The sequence below is a fragment of the Choloepus didactylus genome, chromosome 2, assembly GCF_015220235.1.
Source record: "Choloepus didactylus isolate mChoDid1 chromosome 2, mChoDid1.pri, whole genome shotgun sequence".
Taxonomy (NCBI): domain Eukaryota; kingdom Metazoa; phylum Chordata; class Mammalia; order Pilosa; family Megalonychidae; genus Choloepus; species Choloepus didactylus.
In genome coordinates this window covers 180,065,723-180,082,757 of record NC_051308.1, presented here as the reverse complement: position 1 = coordinate 180,082,757, position 17,035 = coordinate 180,065,723, and the positions used below count along the sequence as shown (strand labels likewise).

The window sequence follows — 17,035 nt, the reverse complement described above, 5'->3', positions numbered from 1 at the left end:
ACTAAGAATTTGGTTCCTTTTTTCATAAAATGGAAATTTAAATATTTCTCCTGATAGTCTTGAGGTTATCATTATGTTATGAGTAGTGCAAAGTGTGGCACATATAGTTTCATCTAGAAAGGTATGTACCTCACACACCTTTTTTAAACAAAGAAAATGTGCATAACAAAATGCATACAGTCAATGCATGACAAAAAGCAAGTTTCAAATACAAGGCAGCCCCTCAGGCTATCATATTATTTAGGGCATTATCATTTATGGCATTATAGATTAACTACACATAACATACTTTTATACATTTTAACCCTGAAGATAAGAAAAGTACTTGTTGCTTGAAAAAATTATTCCAGGTAGCCATTTGGTTTGTATCAGGAGAAAGTGAGCCTCCAAGAGTTAGTGTCTCCCCAGTCCAGAATCATTAGCTGTAATTCAGATATGCAACATGTTTCACAGTGACTGTTTTCCAAGTCCTGGCAACGCCTCTTCTCCTACAGTATGCCAGATGATGGTGCATCTCTGAGATCACCCTGGCATGTGGTTTTCCCTTTTTTGTTTGTTTGTTTTGCTGGATTAATGGTATTATTTCCTCTTCTCACCTCTTCTATGGCCTTCCATTTTAATTATTCATAAGTCCTTTGAGCATGTCCTCAGAGAGCTCCATAAGGGGAAGTTCTGGAGATGGAAAATCCAAGGGAGGAAGATTGGGTATTGGAATGTCCTTGGCTTTCCCAGTATTTGCTGCAAATTTCTGCCAGGTTGAAGAGGCTGTAGCAGTTTCTGAATGTGGTGGCAAGCTCCAAAGCTCTGATTTTTCTACAAAATCAGTATCTACATCAAGCTCCTTGTCTACTGGACCTTTTAGAAGTCTGGCCCTTTCAACTTTTAACTGTTTATTTTCTTTCCTTAATCTTTCATTCTCAGCCACAAGGAATTCCACATGCCTCTTCAAATCTGCAATTTTGGTTGCCTGCTCCTCTATAATCGTTTTATCATCTTTTGGGGCTTTGCTTCCAATGCATGCCTCTGTTGGCTCACTCTTTTGCTGAAGTAAAAATAGTAGTGTGTCTGGATCCCTGTCAAAGACTCCCTGAATTTCAGGCAGATGCTTCTCTGTGGAAGGGCTGTACTTCTGAGTAAGAAGGGGACTCTGACCCTCTGCATCCTCAGCAGAGGGTTTGTGAGATGCCTGAAGATGGGTAGCTACATCCTTGTCTGTGTTCTGCTGGGCTTTCAATCTTTCCTCACGCTTTGCCCTTTTCCACCTCTCCTGGATGAGGAGGAGCTGTTTCATGTGGCTATCCCTTTGCAATTCCAGTGATAAATGAGCCTGCTCAGACTGGGTCGGCTTCATGGCTTCAGAAAGATATGCTGCAGCTTTCTTGTGACAAGAAATAGCCTCTTCGTATTTCCCTGTAGCTAATAAACGGTCTGCTCTTCTGCTCTGTTGATGAGCCAAGTTGAGAGGTCCTTCCATTACTTCCATAGACCCCGGGGCAAGCGGCGGCCTGAGGAAGGGGAGTGGCGGCGCCCGGGCACATGGAGGGGAGCAGCAGGGGAACGCTAATCGGCAGCGGCGGCGGCGGCGCTGGCGGTAGCCCCTCTCTGCGCCCCGGGAGCCAGCGGTGGGTTCAGACCCAGCAACAGCCGCAACACTTCCTCCTCCGGCGCCGCCCTGACCATACACTTTAAACTGTCAAAGTCATCCAAAACGAGAAAGCCTGAGAAAGTGATATAGCCAAGAGAGCCTAAGGAGACATGACTATAAATAATATGACATCCTGGACGGAATTCTGAAAGAGAGAAAGGACATTAGGTAAAACCTAAGGAAATACTAATAAAGTGTGGGTTTTGGTTAATAACAATGTATCAATATTGGTTTATTAATTGTAACAAATGTACTATACTAATGTAAGACAATAATAGGGGATATTGAGTGTAGGGTATATGGGAACTTTGTACTATATTCAAAACTTTTCTGTAAATATAAAACTATTCTAAAATAAAAATTTTATTTCAAACAATCTCTATGTCTAGGTTTCACCCCATTCCAATAAAATCACAATGTCTGGAAGTGCACGGCAGACACTAATATCTTTTAAAGATCCCCAGGTGATTTCAGTGTGCAGCAAAGTTTGAGAATCACTGCAGTAGGAGCCCCTGAGGCACCAGAGCTGTTGTTTTGGCATTTCTTAATTCACACAAAATGTTCTGAACTACATGAGAGCATTGAGTGTTGCTTCTATTTTATACCTATGTGAAGCTGAATTTTTAATGGGGACTGTGATGAAAATAAAGTACTAGAACAAGTTGGACATTTGAGCACCACTTGATGTTACCCTATGGGATATTGAGCCGCCAATTGACAAATGTGTCAAGCATATAATTACAAGCAATATTACACCTTAAAACAAAATTTCTCTTGTAATTTTCCTGCAATTGAAATAACAAAACACATACCCATGTGCAACTGTTCCTCTGTCCGGCAGCCCTACCCCCTCCAGGAATATATCAATATGCTCTAGTGGAACCCCAGCCTAGATCCATTTTCAACCCTTTTTAGATCTGTTCTGTGTCCAGGAGGCTGACTCTATGGACTGCAACACCCAGCCCACCTTGTCCTCTGATTTCCACTTGGGTTCAAGCAGGTGGGAGGAGATAGAGATAAGTTTCCTTAGCTCCAGCTTTCCCTGCCTCATCATGGTTCTGGCGGTGGCTGCATTTGTCATAGCTAACTGCTGTCAATTCCAGCTCTCACTTGGCACTGGAAACACCCTTCCGTTTCCTTACCCCTCAGGCTGAAAGGAAGTAATTACTTCTTGCTGTTGCTGCTCCCTAGGTAACTCACCATCACCTGTTGGATTTTTTTTTTTTTTTTCATCTTTGCCTACATCTCTCTAAATAGTCTCTTCATTGAAAAGTTTTAGTTTTACCCCTTGAGGATTGTTCTAGTTTGCTAATGTTGCTGTTTCGCAAAATACCAGAAATGGATTGGCTTTTATAAGGGGGGTTTATTTGGTTACACACTTACAGTCTTAAGGCCATAAAGTGTCCAACGTAAGGCATCAACAATCGGGTACCTTCACTGGAGGATGGCCAATGGTTTCCAGAAAACCTCTGTTAGCTGGGAAGGCACGTGGTTGGTGTCTGCTCCAGGGTTCTGGTTTCAAAATGGCTTTCTCCAAAGACATTCCTCTCTAGGCTTCAGCTTCTTTCCAAAATGTCACTCTCATTTGCTCTTGGGATGTTTGTCCTCTCTTAGCTTCTCTGGAGCAAAAGTCTGCCTTCAAAGGCTGTCTCCAAAATGTCTCTGTAAACTGCAGTTCCTGTCTCAGCTCCTGTGCATTCTTCAAAGTGTCCCTCTTGGCAGTAGTAAGCTCACTCCTGTCTGAGCTTATATAGAGCTCTAGTAAACTAATCAAGGTCCAGGCTGAATGGGTGGGGCCACACCTCCATGGAAACTATCCAATTAGAGTCATCACCCACAGTTGGGTGGGTCACATCTTCATGGAAACACTCAAAAGAATTACGATCTAATCAGCACTAATGCTTCTGCCCACACAAGATTGCATCAGATAATGGCGTTTTGGGGGACATAATACATCCAAACTAGCACAAGGATGTCATCTGTTTTCTGTCAGGATTCTGACTTATATAATCAGTGTACAGATGTCAACTCTCTGTTCTCAGGAATGAATATCCCATTCCACTCCACTTTTTAATTTTTTTATTTTATTTTTTTACCTAAGATAATGAATGTCCTGCTTACTTTTTTTGCTCTTAACAATGTCCTTTATTTTGTGAAATGATGCTGATAGTAAGAACATTATTTTTCCTAAGTCCTTACTTGGCAAAAGAAAGAGCTGGCAAACCTATGCTGGTTCACCACATATTTTTGAAATTCGGTTTTGAAATTGAAAAGTCTGGAGACCATGGATCTAAACAGAGTATTTGACTTTGAAACATTAAGGGAATTCAGCTGTAATTCATTTTACCACAAGAATCTTACAAATCTGGTGAAAGTTGCCAAAGGCTGTCATGGCCGAATCTCAAGTCACTGGTGTTTAGTTGTTTGCGTAACTTATTGTCCTATTCCTGGTAAACAGGGAAAAAGTATCAGGGGAAATAGGAGGAACTATAAAAATTAAAGTGGTTATTTTCTGCATGTTTCAGTATTGCATTTCATTGGAAATCCGATGGGGGAAGGGATGGAGGAAGAGATTGAGAACATCTGCAAGTTAAAGTTAGAAGTTTGAACAGACTCTTCCATGAAGTATGGATGTTTGGTGACAGTGACTTAGAACTTTCATGTTCACAGATCTAGAAACTGTTATATTTACACTATTCTAAGTCTAAAGACTTATAAAGATCATTTATAGATGACTCCATCACTAAGCAACACAGTGGGCTTTTGTGTTTATCGGTATTTTAAATTGAATTGTTTCACAATGTCAAGTGCAGCCAACCTATAACTGAAACAAAATTTCTGAAGTACCCTTTGCTAGGGCGGACTAGAAGAGCATAGGATGTATAAATATGTGTGTATATATAAATCTCATGGTTCAATCTCCTTGACTCTAAAATTCTTCTATGCTGAGAATGTAATATTCTTCCTTGTTGTGTCATATCACATTAAATTCTGACTGCAAAGGCAACAATGCATAATTTTTTTTAGTTTACATCTGTTTAAAATATGTTTTGTTGTTTTTATTCTCATTGCTTTCTTTCCTCTGCATTTAGTTTAAGAAAAGACACAAAGCGATCTTTTAAAATTCATTCTTTATACACTTTTAAAAAGGAACTTTGAAAGGGCTGAATAACTTAGTCATAGAGAGGAATTTTTACTTTTTTTTTTTTAACCCAGTTATAATCCAATCACAAGCTATTGTCCATATAGCATGGAAAAAGAACTGGTAAACTGAAGAATTTTCTCTCTCTTTACATTTCTATTACTGAAACAAAGTAATGCGGACATTAAACCTTGATTTATTTCCTCCTTTATCCGGTGATGGAAACCAGTTGATGGTTTCCATGATAATGGTCAGCAACTATGCTTTCCACCAAGTGGGGAGAGTCAGGCAGTGAGAGAGCACGAAGCCCACTCATACAGAGAAGCAGAGGTAAGAGATGGGCAGGTTACTGGTGGCTTTAGGGATCCTGAAGACCAGCAATATGTCTGTCCTTCCTGTTATTTAGTTGTTCAAATCTTCCTCAGATTCCATGAAATAGAAATTCCTCTTTTTTGGCTAAGTTAATAAATTGGACAGGACTCAACAGGTTGTAAATGATGGAAATGTACCTGGAATTAGCTTAATTTAAAGGAGGGATTGAGGAAAGATGCTGGGGCAGCTCCTAGAATTAAAGGAAGAGTTGATCAATTAAGCCTTAAGAGGCAGGAACAGGTCTCTGGTGGGTGGGGTGGGAGGTATTCAGCCTGGGGACAAGTATTAGGCCCCATCAGGACTCACTTCTCCCTCCCTCTGCCCCTCTACCCAGCTTTGTGCCCTCTATGGAGGAATGATGCTTGATATATCACCTGCTATGTTTTGCCCCAGTATTTTCTTTTATTTATCCTGTGTGGTGGTTTGGAGTTATGTACCCCAGAAAAACATGTTCTTAAAATTAATCCATTCCTATGGCTATGAACTCTTATAAATAGGACCTTTTAATGAGGCTACTTCAGTTAAGGTGTGGCCTAGCTGAATCAGCATGCATTTTAATCCTTTCATTGAGGGCCTTATAGGGAAGGTCACAGAGAAAGAGAGAAAGCACAGGGAGTAGCCAGAAGCTGGTAATCAATGGAACCAAGAAGCCAGGAGAGGCTGCCATGTGCATAGCCAGGTGACAGAAAAGCCAAGGACCAGGGATTGCTGGCAGCCAGCTCCAGAACACTACAGTCTTACAGGAGAAGGCATCGTCTTGATGATGCCTTGATTTTGGACTTCTCAGCCTCAGAACAGTGAGCCAACAAATTCTCATTGTTTAAGGCAATCCATTGCATGGTATTTGCTTTAGCAGCCAGGAGAACTAAAACACCCCAGGAACCTCTTCTATTCCTTGCCATTTTGAAAGAGATTTTATGACAGATAAAAGGCTTTAAGCCTCAAAAATACAGGCCCTGAGAGAATTCAGGCTCTGGGGACTAAAAGAACTTCCCCATGTGGCGGGGGGGGGGGGGGGGGGGGGGGGGGGGGGAGGAAAGCCAGAAGGGAAGCAAAGAGAGCTAATTTGGTGTACCCCTTAGAAAGAGGCCTTGCACCCAGTGGATGACTCCATCAGTGAACAACATGCAGTGGGCATTTGTCTTTATTGATATTTTAAATTATTTCCTAATAACATGTATTCTCAATTCATAGCTGAAAGAAAAATTTTGAAGTACATTTGAAGTTCATTATCCTAGGGCTGAACCCCATGTGGGAGAAGAAACAGATACTCCAGATGTGTTTGGGAGCGGATCCAAGAGCTGAGAGAATTGTAGAGCAGAAAAAGCCATTGTCTCTTACCCTAGATAGAGCTGGGTATGGAAAGCAGACCCCAGTGTTCTCTGTAATTTGGGGTAGCAGGGGAAGTATATAGAAATGGCTGTGTGATGAGGGTACTTAGAGTCAAAGCAGCCTCACAGAATTCCAACTTGACTCAGTAAGGTGTAGGTGTGGAATGATAATTCCTGAGAGTAGCATAGACATGGTGACAGGACTTTGAAAGCCTTCCTGAAATGCCCATGGCCCAAGGTGGTGTTGGAGAACACCTTTTGGTGCACTTGAGAAAGACATCAGAGGCAAGCAAGGAGAGTCATTGATCTGAAGGGGCTTTTGGCATGGACTCATGTGGATCACACCTGAAAACCAGATGGGATAAGGGGTTAGAGGCCAAAGTAAACAGATAACCAAGGATCAGAACCTTGGCTTATTCTGGGCTCTACCTCCCTGAACCTCCCATTGCTCCTTGCTTAGAATTTAGATATGACCTTAAGGAAAATAAACAAGGTCCAGAATTTATTGGGATTTAGTTTTTACCAGTTGGTGAAAGAGGGACTTATTGAATAAATTAACTTCAGTTGCACACACACACACAAATGAAGTTACTCTTTCTGAACACCTGCTTAAGTGGGTCTGGAATTCAAAGCTATTTTCTACTTCAGATTATATCCTTTCACATAGCAGAGGATATGACTGCCGGCAGCTGCAGCTCACAGTCACATATATTTACCCCTTTGACTCCCACTCTCTGACACTGCCATCCCAGCACCTGTTTGAACAGCCTCAGAGAACAGCCTTGATTGTTCTTACTGTAGTCATGTTCCCAGCCTATTGACCAATCACAGAGTCAGGAGTATGAGGTCCTATGGTAGGTACGAATTGGCCACGTGCTTGGTGGCCTCTGAAGCCAGGATGCTGTCACTGGCAGCCCCATCAGATTCATGGGCTTGGGGTCAAGGGTGTAAGTTCCCCTGTCAAAAGACCAGAAGAAGGGGAGAAGAGGAAATGGCTGATGAAAGCAATATGTGTCCTCTACAATCAGTCTGAGGTGGGTATCTATCTCTTAAGGCCATACTAATAAAGGTTTCCTTCATGTCACATTGATATTATCAGGGCAAGAATTTGAACTAATTAACCAGGTACTGAGCATGTCTTCTATTACCCATTAATTTAGAACAAGAAACTGGGCTCTGACAAATAAAACAACATCTAGGCTTTTCATTGTAAATTTGTAAACTTTGCAACAGCTTGACTACTAGAGTTGGCTAATAGCTCAGTGAGTAGGCCTGGTGCTTTTTGCTGTCAAATCCCATTATGCTCCTGCAGAGAACAAAGTGCTTTGTGCTATGTGGAAATTGGCTTATAGTGTGTCTACCAATCATCAAGATATCAGAAATATTGGTCACTTTCCTTTAAGGTCCACAGGGACTTAAATCCGAAATGTATTTCTATGAAAACTCCATTTAGTTGTATAATTCTGGAAGGATTTTATTCCAACCCATTTTTTATTCATAGCAGCCTTTTCAGGCAATATTCAAGGAGTAATTTTCCCATATTTATTCTGTTGACTTTACCTCTCATTTTATTCTTTCAGATGTAAAGAAATTATAATTATCTTAGCTTATGTGTAAAATTTGGAGAATTTTGTAGTTTTCCTTACTGCCTGCTGCCCAATTCTGATAAATAGGTCAACAGATAATAAATAAACGATATAGCAAGAAATACAGAAAAAAATGTAAAAAAAAATTTTTGAGGAAAAGTCATATTTTAGTCTAAGTTCTGGTACTAATTTCTGTTCTTGGTATGAAATTGTAAAGAAACAATCCAATTGACTTGCCTTTCAACTCTAAACAGCCTTTTAATCACTGTTTTAATAGCTGCTGAGAGTTCCATTGCTCTTACATAGCTTTTTAGGCAGTAAAGGTAATACAATTCTCCTAAATTCATGCCAGCAGCATTTCAAAGAGTGAGGAGAGATATTTGAACAGATTAGGAGCCAAAAAGAGTTGAGCTGGGGCAGCTGCACAGTGAATGGAGCAGCCCCTGGCGGAAGGAGCCTTAGAACGACTTAAGTTCCCACGGATAGTTTCCAAAAAGCCCATGATCTCACATTAAAATTTCCAGATAATCTTTTTTTTCCTGACAGTTAAAGTGGCATATGATCGTTGGTGGTAACTTGTAAAGGTAATGTCAATAGAGAGGAAAACAAGTTCATCCATTATCTCACAATCCAAAGATAGCCACTGTTTATGTTTTGGTGTATTTCTCATAACTTTCTCCTGTGTATATGTTTACATAAAATCCACTGAGATTATTCTACAAATATAATTTGTGTAATATATACTCTATGGAAATTTAGAAATAAAATCCCTCTCTAGCATATGAATTCAAAATAGTACCATAGATATATGATCTTTGTGAAGTAATTATTCATAAAATACAGCATTTTTTTCTAATTATACAAATGAAAAACTGTAAGATTTGCCTTTTATCCTTCAGTCCAATGCATATTAATTGAGCGACTTCCACATCCAAATTGCTTCAATAAACACTTTAGAGGTTAAAATAACATTAATAAGACATAACCCTTGCCCTCAGGGCATTTATATAGATACATGCACAACTAACCATTGGAAGAATCAGAAAGTTTTGGGGGATAAAATGGAGACAAAATAAATTCCCAGAGGATCACAGACCACGGATAGCATAGCTCCAATTTGGGAGATTACAAAGAAGGGTTGAATTAGATGGATCTTGGCATATAGGTTAGGATTTCAACAAGCAGGGGATGGTGATGGGTGATGGTTAACGAGGTTTGTTGCTGAACTGAGGAAGAACGTTAAGATGGGATAGCATGAGCAAAAGCAGGGTGTGAACAAAATGCAAAGGTGTGTTTAAATAACTGTGAGTTGTCTGCTGTAGTGGAAGAAAACAGTGGAAAAAAAGTTGACAATATACTGAGAATAAATTTGAATGCCTGGTGGAATTTAAACTTTTTTCTGTAAGCAATATAGAACAACAGATACTTTTGAGGAGGGGCATAAGTGATTAGGGCTGTACCTTTTTAAGGGATTATGTGGGACCTAAAATTCCCAGAAGGAACGGACTTGTTATGACATGGTGGTCTGTGTATCAACTTCATGTAACAACTATTTTCAAAATATCTCTTTTTAAAATATAAATTTAGAAATGTTTTTAGTGTTCTTTCTGCATTCCAAGAATACCTTCTTAGAACTTTTCAGAAAAACAAAAGAATTTTCTGAAGTATTTTAATGTTTAAACCTCCTTGTCATTAGTATTTGTTTTTCACAACTTGTGGCTTGAAAATGAAGTGTCCATTTGTTTTGTATATTCTTGTCCCCTTTGTCTTCCTTTCATAACATGCTTCCTTCACTCAGAAAGCATTTATGGAGTAACTGTATGAGTAGAATATTGTATCATAAAATAAGCATTATAAGAACTATGTCTCCTGGATAATTTGGTTTAAATTCTGGTCTGGAGAGAGCCTTTTAATAATACAAATTTTGAATATCATTCATTAAGGAACAAATTGCTAGCACTTAAGATAGCCAAACTTTATGTGTTGATATTAATTATCCTGTTCATTAAACATTTTTAAACTTTTATGTTTCTTCTTTGCTGTTCAAATTTTTAAAGTGATTTTCTTTCATTGTGCATTAGCTACTTCATCTAACTTTGAACTGATAAAACCTTTTGAAAAATGAAATATGTTTTTAGGATTATTGTGTTCAATGTGGGAAATTAATATTAGGCTTTAATTAAAATAACTTTTACAGTATCTGTTCTAAAGTTTCCACTGCTAAATTTCTTTCTGGTCCTGATAGAGGTACTGGCTACAATTTACTCAAATAATTGGGCCTACTAATTATTTCAAGTGACCCAAAGTTTAAATACCTTTATGTAAAAAATTTTCTATTGTAACCTTTACTTTGACCTCAGAGTCTTTTCCTTAATTAAACAGTTATATTGTTTATCCAGCTAATGCAATTCAGTACAATTTAGTGTAAGAAAGCATTTACTCAAATCCAAGAATACATGCAAATATTTATTGTAATTAATATACTGATAAATTTGTTTCTACCATAACAACTTTTAAGTTTGCAAATACAGTTCTTTTATTGTTAGCTCTAAGTGTTTTTGTACCCATTTCATAAAGTCTTATTACGTATTCTGAGATCTCATTTTTGCTACTCCATCACCCTTTTCTCTTCCAAAGACCACAATAAACCAGAGCAATTGTAGAAACTCAAAATCACTGAAAATAAAAACCAAGCTTAGTGTGCTCCATAGGCCCATAATAACCAAATAATCTCAAAAAGGTTAATGTATGGATAATCTCCCATAGTTTTCAGGTGCTAATAACAATGCTTTTTCACATCTACCAGGTTATTCCAGATATCTTTGATATTACTAATGGAATATGGAACTTAAAGTTCATCAAAGTCAAGGAAATTTTTCTAAATACCCATATAGACATAGACACTAATGGTTCCTGCAGAGTACTGGTGTCTCAGACTTAAAGGATTTATATGTAATCAATCTGAAAGTCACAGCAGAGTGGGAACATTATAAGCTGTCAAATTACTTAGTGGTTCTTTGACTTCCTAACTGAACTATTGAAGTTAAGGTCTATGTATGTGTATTTAAGTAATAATCTGCATCACTTCATTGTTCCAGATTTACAGATTCACTGAACTGTCTTCAAAAATGTGCTTTTATTTTTTCCAATGGAGAACAGATGAGAGAAAAGTAAAGGAATCACCACCTTTGGGGGAAAGATCATTCATGGTGTTCTCATGGTGCATCATCTTTATTATGGATAATAAGGAAAGTTTTCACTGTATAACTTAGACTTTATACACAAAATCCTCTTTTTATAAATGCTCTGATGTTGCAGCTCTACATTTGATTTTTTGATGTGGGGTCGGGGGTGGGGGTGTCTTAGTCACTATCATGCTAGTCTAACCTCCTTCCCACCCAATGCCCTTCTAAAACATTCCTGATGGACAGTCCTTTAGCATCTATTTAAAAATATCTCACTAGATAAACTATTCCACTTTAATGACTTTGAGAGTTATAAAGTTATAAAATAACTAAAAGTTATTAAATCTGACTCTATGCTTTCCACTCACTGATTTTAGTTCTGTTTACTGGTGTTACATAGAGTACCAGTCTACCATATCTTCTTCACGACCATCTTTTCAATTTTTGAGTTGAAGTATAATTCTCGCACTCCCTACCAAGCTAATGTTCTCCAATTTCACCTGGTGTGCCTATTAAAATGTTGAGTTCTGTTCCCACATCTCCAGAGATTTTTATTCATTAGCTCTTTGTTGGGACCCAGGAATTTATGTCTATTTTGTTAAGTGATGTATTCTTAGAGCCTAGAATAATGCATGGCACATATGAGATGCTCAACAAATATTTGCTGAATGAAAGAATAAATCTGTATTTAAAAAAATAAGCTCCCCTGGGGATTCTGGTGCAGGTGGGCTGCACTCTGACAGCCCTAGTCCCACATTTCCTTTTCCTAGGTTATGTTTTCCCAGGTCTTTAAATGGTCCACACATATTCTCCCTGATAGTAGGGACTTGATTTGTTTTGCTCAATACCATATCACCAGGACCCAGTACTGTGCCTACTTCTTTATAGATGTAAGTTGGATATACAAAACGATTATTTGTCAAATATGGCAGTGGTCATGGTTTCCAGACTTATCTCCATCCATCACACCTTTTTCTGGATACACACTAGATTGTCATTGTCCTTAAAATATGGTACCTGAGTATGACCTGCTCTTTACACTTCAATTAATGCAGCTCAAGTTTGCCCTTGACTTTTTGTCAGCCACATCACAATTAGGTACTGACGATAATTCCTTTCACTTTCATAGCACTTGACAATTGACAAGACACTCTAGTACACATTGTCTCAACTTACAGCCACTCTATATTGAAGAGTAGGTATTATTACATTGACATTCTATAGATGAGGAAATTGAGGGCTAGGGAAGTTAAGTGGTTATAAACTATCAGACTTGGGAATAGAAATCAGCTCATTTGTCATCTCTAAGTAAAGTGGCCTTTCATTACTCCATAGCTTCCATACACTCTTTTTTTTTTATGTTGATGTGAGGTTTAGTTGAATAACTAAGAGTTATTAATTTCTTCATTAATCCTTTACTTTGTTCATTATGATTTATGAAGAGAAAGAAAGAGCAAAAGGAAAAGAGATAGTCCTTTAGCTCTCTCTTGTTCTTACTTCATAGTCAAAAAATACTATCAAGCCTGTTTTGGATGTTAGATGGAAGATCTTTGGGTGATGAGGCACCGCCAGCATGCCAGCCAGCCAAGCATGCATGCAAGGGCAGCTTTGCTAGATGAAGGCCCAGGAAGGGGAAGGGGGAGAATGAAGGTGGCTGAGGAGCCTGGAGTTTACCTAATCTGGGCTCCTGCAAGTGTCAGTGGAGGAGGGGGAAAGAAGCACATGTCAGTCCCAGGCTTTGGCCTTTATTTTGACCCAGTGCAGGGGGGTTTGGTGGGGGGTGGGCAGGACTTTCCAGTGGACATCGGGGATTCCAAGCTTCAAACTATATGGCAAAAAAACCAGAAGTGGAAAGGAACATCTGGAGAGCTGAGGACCACTTCTTATCATCCAAGCCTGGAGATTTGGGCTTTGCTAGTGAATTTGGTCTGAAAGGGCAAGGGGCTGTTCATTTGGAGAAGAACTAGTGAGGGCCATTTGGAGAAAAAGCAACAGGGTCCATGTGGAGAAGCTGACCGTGGGTCTTATCATCCAAACCATATGAAAGTACAGGTCCTGCTAGTTGTGGTTATACCCAGGGAAGGGCTAAAGGGTGGTTGCTCAAAGGGAAATTTATAACTAAGCCAGGCAGGATGATCAGGCACCAAATATAATTTCTTTTATGCCATTACAATCACCTTGTGGTGCCTCACCATCCACCATCATTTTTTAAAGTGGTTACGGCCTGAGTAGTTGAGATATTTAAGTGCATATTTAAGGTGTTCATTCTGGTTCAAATGATCAGCCTAAATAAAGGCACCATAATCATAATTCAAACTAGTCTTTTGACTAGTGATTGGAAGGCCTGGTGGAGCCAGTCTCCCCAGGTAAGTGGGGCTTAGCCATGAGAAAATGTCTCATGCAGGCCTGAAGACAGTGAGAGTTTGGGAGAAATTATACATTTTAACAAAGGTGTTAGAGATATTATTGATAATGTATATCCGTTGTTTCATCTTTTATAAATTATATTGGACTTCCTTGAGTTTCTGATGTACATGTAACAGGTCATGATGATCATAGCATAGACTCATCCCTCCTTAGCCAGTGGGTAGTCCAATGATAGTCTATCATCAGAGAACATTTGAGCTCAGGTGCTATATGTTGTTGCATGAGGCCCAGGGTCTGGGGTATGAGTTGCACCTGCTGAGCTACAGTGGCGACAACTTCTGATTGACCTGGAAGATATCTGTTGTTGTAGAGATGTGGCTTACAGTTTTGCAGGCTTTAAGGTATTGCACGGCCCTGCTGGGCAGGCAGTTGGCAATCTCTGAGGGGTGTCCCAGGACTGTAAGCAGTGCTGTAAGTCCTGTACTCCAACTGCTGTTGTGGATTTGACCAGAGGCAATATCCTCTCCAGTGACAAGGTCATGGGCTGGGGTGATGTCATCTGAGATGTGGTGGTGATTGTCAGGGACCAACCTGGGAGTAAAGTATCCCTCCCAAGTAGCAATCCATAAAGGATGGGGAATTTTTGCACTGTCTTAAATACCACTGGACAGCTCGAGTCTTGATTTCTTTGTAGGTTTTGTAAAATGGTTGTCATCACAAACCTCCATGACTTTTAGGTGGTTGTCTAGGATGCACCTAGCAAAGGCTTTGGCTGCATGCTCTGGCACAGTACCCAGCACTTCCGACCACAGGAAGATTATGTTTTGTCCACACATATGCCAATTGGGTATTAATTTTTTTTGTGTGTAGGTCCTCTTTGCACTCTAAGCTCCTGTGTTATAATAGTTTGTCCAGCAGGCTAGGATAGGGGACCATTAGCCATGCAGGTTTGATTTAATTATACTCATGAGCCATTGGTGCTGTATGAGAATCTTATATAGGGTATGCCTGGATTGAGAACTATTTATGCATTAGTTGGGTAGCTTTGGGTGATCAGCTATGCTTGGTACAATGCTAGGTGCAGGTGGTTGAGGAGCAACAGCCAGCAATCTACTCTGTCCCATCCCTGGGTATAATTTTAGGATTAGCCGAATATTGTTTGAGCATTTCTTGGCCTGCATGGTGAGGCGTTGCGCATCAGTACGTAAGCCTATGACCCAGGCAGCCAGCAGAAATATAAAACCAAGAGCCAGAGTGAACACTGACATTGTACCAGTAAGTGAGGAGTGGCTTCTGGGCTGCTACTTGTATCATGGCAGCCAGACTTGGTGAGTTTCTCCCTTGCAGAGAGATTGCAAAATGCTCTCTCTCAGGGCTTGCTCTATGTGTGGTGTCTGCCAGTCTGGGTGTTATGCCTTGTCTGGGTAATGGGCACTCATGGCAGGGTCAAAGGTCATTTTTTTTATATGACTGGCATCCACCATACATGGCTTTCCTTCACCTCTAAAGGTGACTCAAATCATTCCACTTGTGTGGTTTGAAACTATAATCTCTACTTCTTAGTGTCTCCAGCAGTCATAAAAAGCAGTCCCATGGGAGAAGGGTTTAACACCACCCGGTGGACTCGACCCCATCCAAGGTATGACAGTGTTTGCTTTTGGAGCACAGCTCACAACCTATAGTAAACATTTCGGCAAGTGATGAGCCTAGAGGCAATCCCTTTTTATGTGCACACTTCTCCAGGGCAGAGGAGCCTCTGAAGCCCCATTAATCGTTTACCAGGAGGCCTCGGCCTTGGTGGTGATACCCCCTATGGATGGGTGTGTCTTTTAAATTTTTTTTAATTCAATAGGGGAGGGGTTCTAGTCTTTAATGACACCAGCCAATTGCCTCATTTTCCTCCCCTCTGGGCATGAGAGCGGCAACTCAGACCCCACATTAAAGATTCTCGGCAACTAATCTGCCCTCTTTTTCTTGTCCCCTTGAACAAAGTCTTTACTGGAGTGGGCTGACCCAGTGTACCGTTCCTATATTATGCTGAGGTCCCTTACTTCCTCTCTATCATTGACTTTTTACCCTGGGTATGGGGATGGCCCCTCGCCCTTAAATATAGCAGGACCCTGATGGTCACTGATAAATTAAGCAAGGAGGCCAGGAGGGTCCTGGAGTTAATTATGTAATTTGGAATCCTTGGCAATGCTTGCTAATTGTCTCATATCCTGGTGGGGAGGGAGAGGTTACTAATAATTCAAACCCCATGTTGAACATCCTTAGCATCCAGCTAGCTGCCATTTCTCCCTCTTGCTGAACAAAATCCTTAAGAATGGTTTGACTTTTTATTCTGTAAAGTTTCTGGTTTGTGTTTCAGTGTCCTCCCCTTCTGGGTCCATTTAACCTTGTAGGTTGTGGCCAGAAAACTTTGGGGGAGGGGGTCCCTCCATCCTGTCTCATATTCTGCTGCCTCTCTCTCTAGGGTGTCCCAGAGGAGTAGGGTCCATAGCCAAGGATTGGACCTTCTATAACCCATGGGGTTGGGGGATGAGAAGAGACAGCAGTGAAGACAGAAGCAGCATAAGGGTTGCAGACCCTTGTATCCTTTTGGCTAGCAAGGTGCCATATTATCCCTCCCAGGAGTATTCCCTTTCCCTGTGGGCTCTGGCAGGGGAAATATTCCCTAAACCCATTGTTGGTATAATACTCTTGGATGAGGTCTGGCAGACACAGTTCAGACAGGAGGATCAGCAGAGGCTCCCAACTTGTACAATGCTGTCCTCAGGCCTCTGGGTAATTTGGCAGATGTAGCCATGAGTCCTTACCCCCTGGGTGGCCTAAGGCATACAGACCTGGGAATGGCCCCTTCTGTATTTTATCTGGGTCTCTATTTCTTCAGGGGATGGTAGCCAATTAATTTATACCAAATTTACACTGGTCTCACCCAGTTCTGTGCTCCCTTTTGGGGGAGTGATAGGAGCTCATTGTCCTCCTTCTTGCCCTACTGAAGTGGGTGGCCAAATTAAGCAGTCTCCAGGGAGCTGTGCCCTGCCACTCTAAGGTCCCCAGGTCTTTAGTGGATCCACAATTTGGGGTGAATAACCTAAACCACACCTGGAAGACACGAAGGGTGGCAGTGCAAAGCAGTGCCAGTGAACACCAGCAAGCAATGGAGCCTTTCCAAATGGTGCTAGCCACTTGGGACAGCAGGTTAGCAAGCCAAGAGCAGCATAAAGGCATTCCCACCTTTATCGGTCAGCAATTCACCCTGCTCACTGTGCCAGTTGTTTCAGATATTATGTGGAAGTTCTTTGGGTGATGAGTTGCAAGGACAGACAGGCAGACATCCAGGAATGCATATTAGATCAAAGGCCCTGGAGTGGGAGAGGGGAAATGAGGGTAGGGAGGGTAGGGAG

The 17,035-nt window shown here is 40.6% G+C and overlaps 1 protein-coding gene across 2 annotated transcripts; it reads right to left on the bottom strand.

Moving 5' to 3' along the window:
* Positions 1 to 207: 207 nt before the first annotated feature.
* LOC119519020 (nuclear receptor-binding factor 2-like) lies at positions 208 to 1,661 on the bottom strand. 2 transcript variants are annotated; one of them, XM_037816506.1, is made up of 2 exons: positions 1,454 to 1,661; positions 208 to 1,368 (listed from the first exon to the last, which is right to left on the bottom strand). In XM_037816506.1, the coding sequence occupies exons 1-2, from the start codon at positions 1,536 to 1,538 to the stop codon at positions 617 to 619; spliced, it is 837 nt and encodes a 278-aa protein (XP_037672434.1). In that variant the 5' UTR covers positions 1,539 to 1,661; the 3' UTR covers positions 208 to 616. The 2 variants fall into 2 exon arrangements, with proteins under 2 accessions (XP_037672434.1, XP_037672430.1); XM_037816502.1 differs by having other exon boundaries at positions 208 to 1,661.
* Between the last annotated feature and the right edge of the window lie 15,374 nt (positions 1,662 to 17,035).

Coding starts and splice junctions, on each gene's coding strand:
- LOC119519020 (XM_037816502.1), bottom strand. CDS start 1,483: ATGGAAGTAATGGAAGGACCTCTCAACTTGGCTCATCAACAGAGCAGA.